General features: G+C 41.2%; 1 protein-coding gene across 1 annotated transcript; it reads right to left on the bottom strand.

The window, feature by feature from the left end:
• Nucleotides 1-406: 406 nt before the first annotated feature.
• Nucleotides 407-976, bottom strand: LOC145113686 (uncharacterized). Its single transcript, XM_079049747.1, has one exon. The coding sequence runs from the start codon at nucleotides 974-976 to the stop codon at nucleotides 407-409; it is 570 nt and encodes a 189-aa protein (XP_078905873.1).
• Between the last annotated feature and the right edge of the window lie 1,403 nt (nucleotides 977-2,379).

Genomic DNA, 2,379 nt, shown 5'->3' with positions numbered 1-2,379 from the left:
ATTAGGATCCTCAAGGTTCAGGGGCACTTCCTTTATATCTTTCTCTCTTATTCCCGGCACATCTTGTGCCCACTTCTTTAATTTGCTATGCTTGTCATGGTATTGTTGAAGATTTCATCGGGGTCTTGTAGCACTCTTTGGATTCCCGTTGATCACTTGTGATCTTCACTGTCCCCCATGGGGTGGGCATCTTCACAAATTGATAATATGTCGATGGGACTGCTTTCATTTCGTGGATCCATGGTATACCTACTATAACATTATAAGAGGATAATGTATCTATTACAAAAAAATGTTTCATAGAGTTTGCCCACTCAATGTAGATAGGTAGCTTTATTTTGCTGATTGTATGTTTTGTTTCGCCACCGAATCCTATTAATACTGAGGATCTTTTGATTATTTCGGACTATGGGATGTTCATTCTTTTTAAAGCATCCAAGAGTAGAATGTTGGCTGAGGATCCTCCGTCGACAAGGATCCTTCTGACGAAATGGTTGGCGATGTAAAGAGTGATCACCAACCCGTCATGGTGAGGATCTTGGATGTCTTGTCTATCTGCTTCGTCAAAGGTGATCTCCTTCTCATTTGTGATTGAAGTATTCTTTTGTGGCCTTTCTTCTTTTTCTATTTTTGAAACCTTGGCATGCCTTTTTGCTGCAGAATAAGAGGTACTACAAATGTCATATCCTCCATAGATCATATTGATTATCTTGGCATAAACAGGAAGGGACCCTGGCTTATAGAGGATCTTCTGAGGATCCTGATCTTTCTCTTTGGGTATTTCCTTTCTTCCTCCAAGGATTTCTTTGAGGTATCCTTTGCCTAAGAGGTAGTTGATCTCCTTCTTGAGAGCTATACAATCCTCTGTGATATGACCAAAGTCTTCATGGTATGCACACAATTTGCATTTGTCTTTCCAAGTGGTGGATTTTTCTCCCTTCTTTGGCCATCTTTCTTTGTCACCAAGATCCTGCATAGAAAATATTATACCTGAAATATCTACAGAAAAGCAATAGCCAGTAATCTTAGGAAATTCTTCTTCCACTCCTTCATCTTCAAGGGCATTAACCTTATGATGATCAGGTTTGGAATATGGTTTTGACTTGTAGAATCTTTTTGTCGATGAGCCGACCTTCCTATTAGAGTGACCGTATGAGCTTGGTGGGTTGCTCCTCTTTTAGATCTCCTTGTCTTCTTCGAGCCTTATGAATCTTAATGCTCTGCTTCGGACCTCATCCATTCTCTTGCATGGGGTCATTACAAGGTCTTTGTAGAAAGGAGAGTCCTTTTTTAAACACATTTTAAAGGCTTCAACTGTAGTTGCCATATCAATGTTTGGGATACTCAGAGCATCCCTTCCCAACCTGCTCACAAAATTCCTAAGGGATTCCTTAGGATCCTGAGCCACATGATAAAGATCACTAGTGATCTTCTCGAATGTTCTTCCGGTATAGGTTGAACTACTCTATGCACGCTTGAGATCATTTGCATCAATTACTGAAGCTCCTTAGCCATGACCGGGCTTAAACCTGTATCAAGGTCCATAGAGTTAGTGTTAAAAGAATTATTACTCACAAAGTTACCAGGATCCTTTGTGTTTGGCGTAACGAAGGTTTCATCGGGATCCTGGGTCACATGAGCTTGCTCGTTGGGAGCTGCACCCCACGCGGGAGCGGATGTCGGTGTCGAGGATCTTATCTCCCGATGGTTTCCAGAGGATCCTATATTGTCAAAGTTCAGGATCTTGGGTTGCAAGATCGAGGGTGCTGCTTCTTGGGGTTTATGGATCTCTGCCCTCATTCTCCCCACTTCCTTGAGTATTTTCATGTTATCCTCCTATTGTTGAGTGACTTTTTGTTCCAGTCTCTTCATCATAGTGAATATTTTATTATTGGAAATCAGCACATGAGGATCCTGAAGTCCTTGGGTAGCGACCGGAGAGGTGTTTTTCTTCGGTGCCTCAGAGGCTTTCTTAGGAGCTCCCCTTGGGCGTGGAGGAAGGTTTTTAGAGGAAATATGAGGAATGGAGGAGGAAGATATGGTTGGTTGTGTAGACATGATTTTCCGAAAGATTTTGAAAACCACGGCCCCACGGTGGGTGCCAAATTGTTTTGGTCAAAAATCAACTAAGTAGAATCTAACCAAATTGTATGAGAGTCTATGATGTCCGTGGTAAATCAAGTAAGAAATGATAATCAAAGTGACACAAGTGAGTTACAAGGAAAGCCCTTGATCCTTGATAGGATCCCCGATAGAAAACCTTGGGTGGTGATAATGATCACCTTCCTTGATGATTTTATTAATATAAAATGTTGATTTACAGAGATGAATGTGTAAATGTAAGTACAAGTATCGTGGATGAGCTAAGTGTATCCATAG

This window comes from Lactuca virosa, chromosome 5 (assembly GCF_052849685.1).
Source record: "Lactuca virosa cultivar CGN04683 chromosome 5, Lactuca_virosa_CGN04683_v6, whole genome shotgun sequence".
Taxonomy (NCBI): Eukaryota; Viridiplantae; Streptophyta; class Magnoliopsida; order Asterales; family Asteraceae; genus Lactuca; species Lactuca virosa.
This window is presented reverse-complemented; position numbering and strand designations above follow the sequence as displayed.

What these genes read in the sequence shown, in the direction of transcription:
- LOC145113686 (XM_079049747.1), bottom strand. Translation starts at nt 976, where the DNA reads ATGCAGGATCTTGGTGACAAAGAAAGATGGCCAAAGAAGGGAGAAAAA.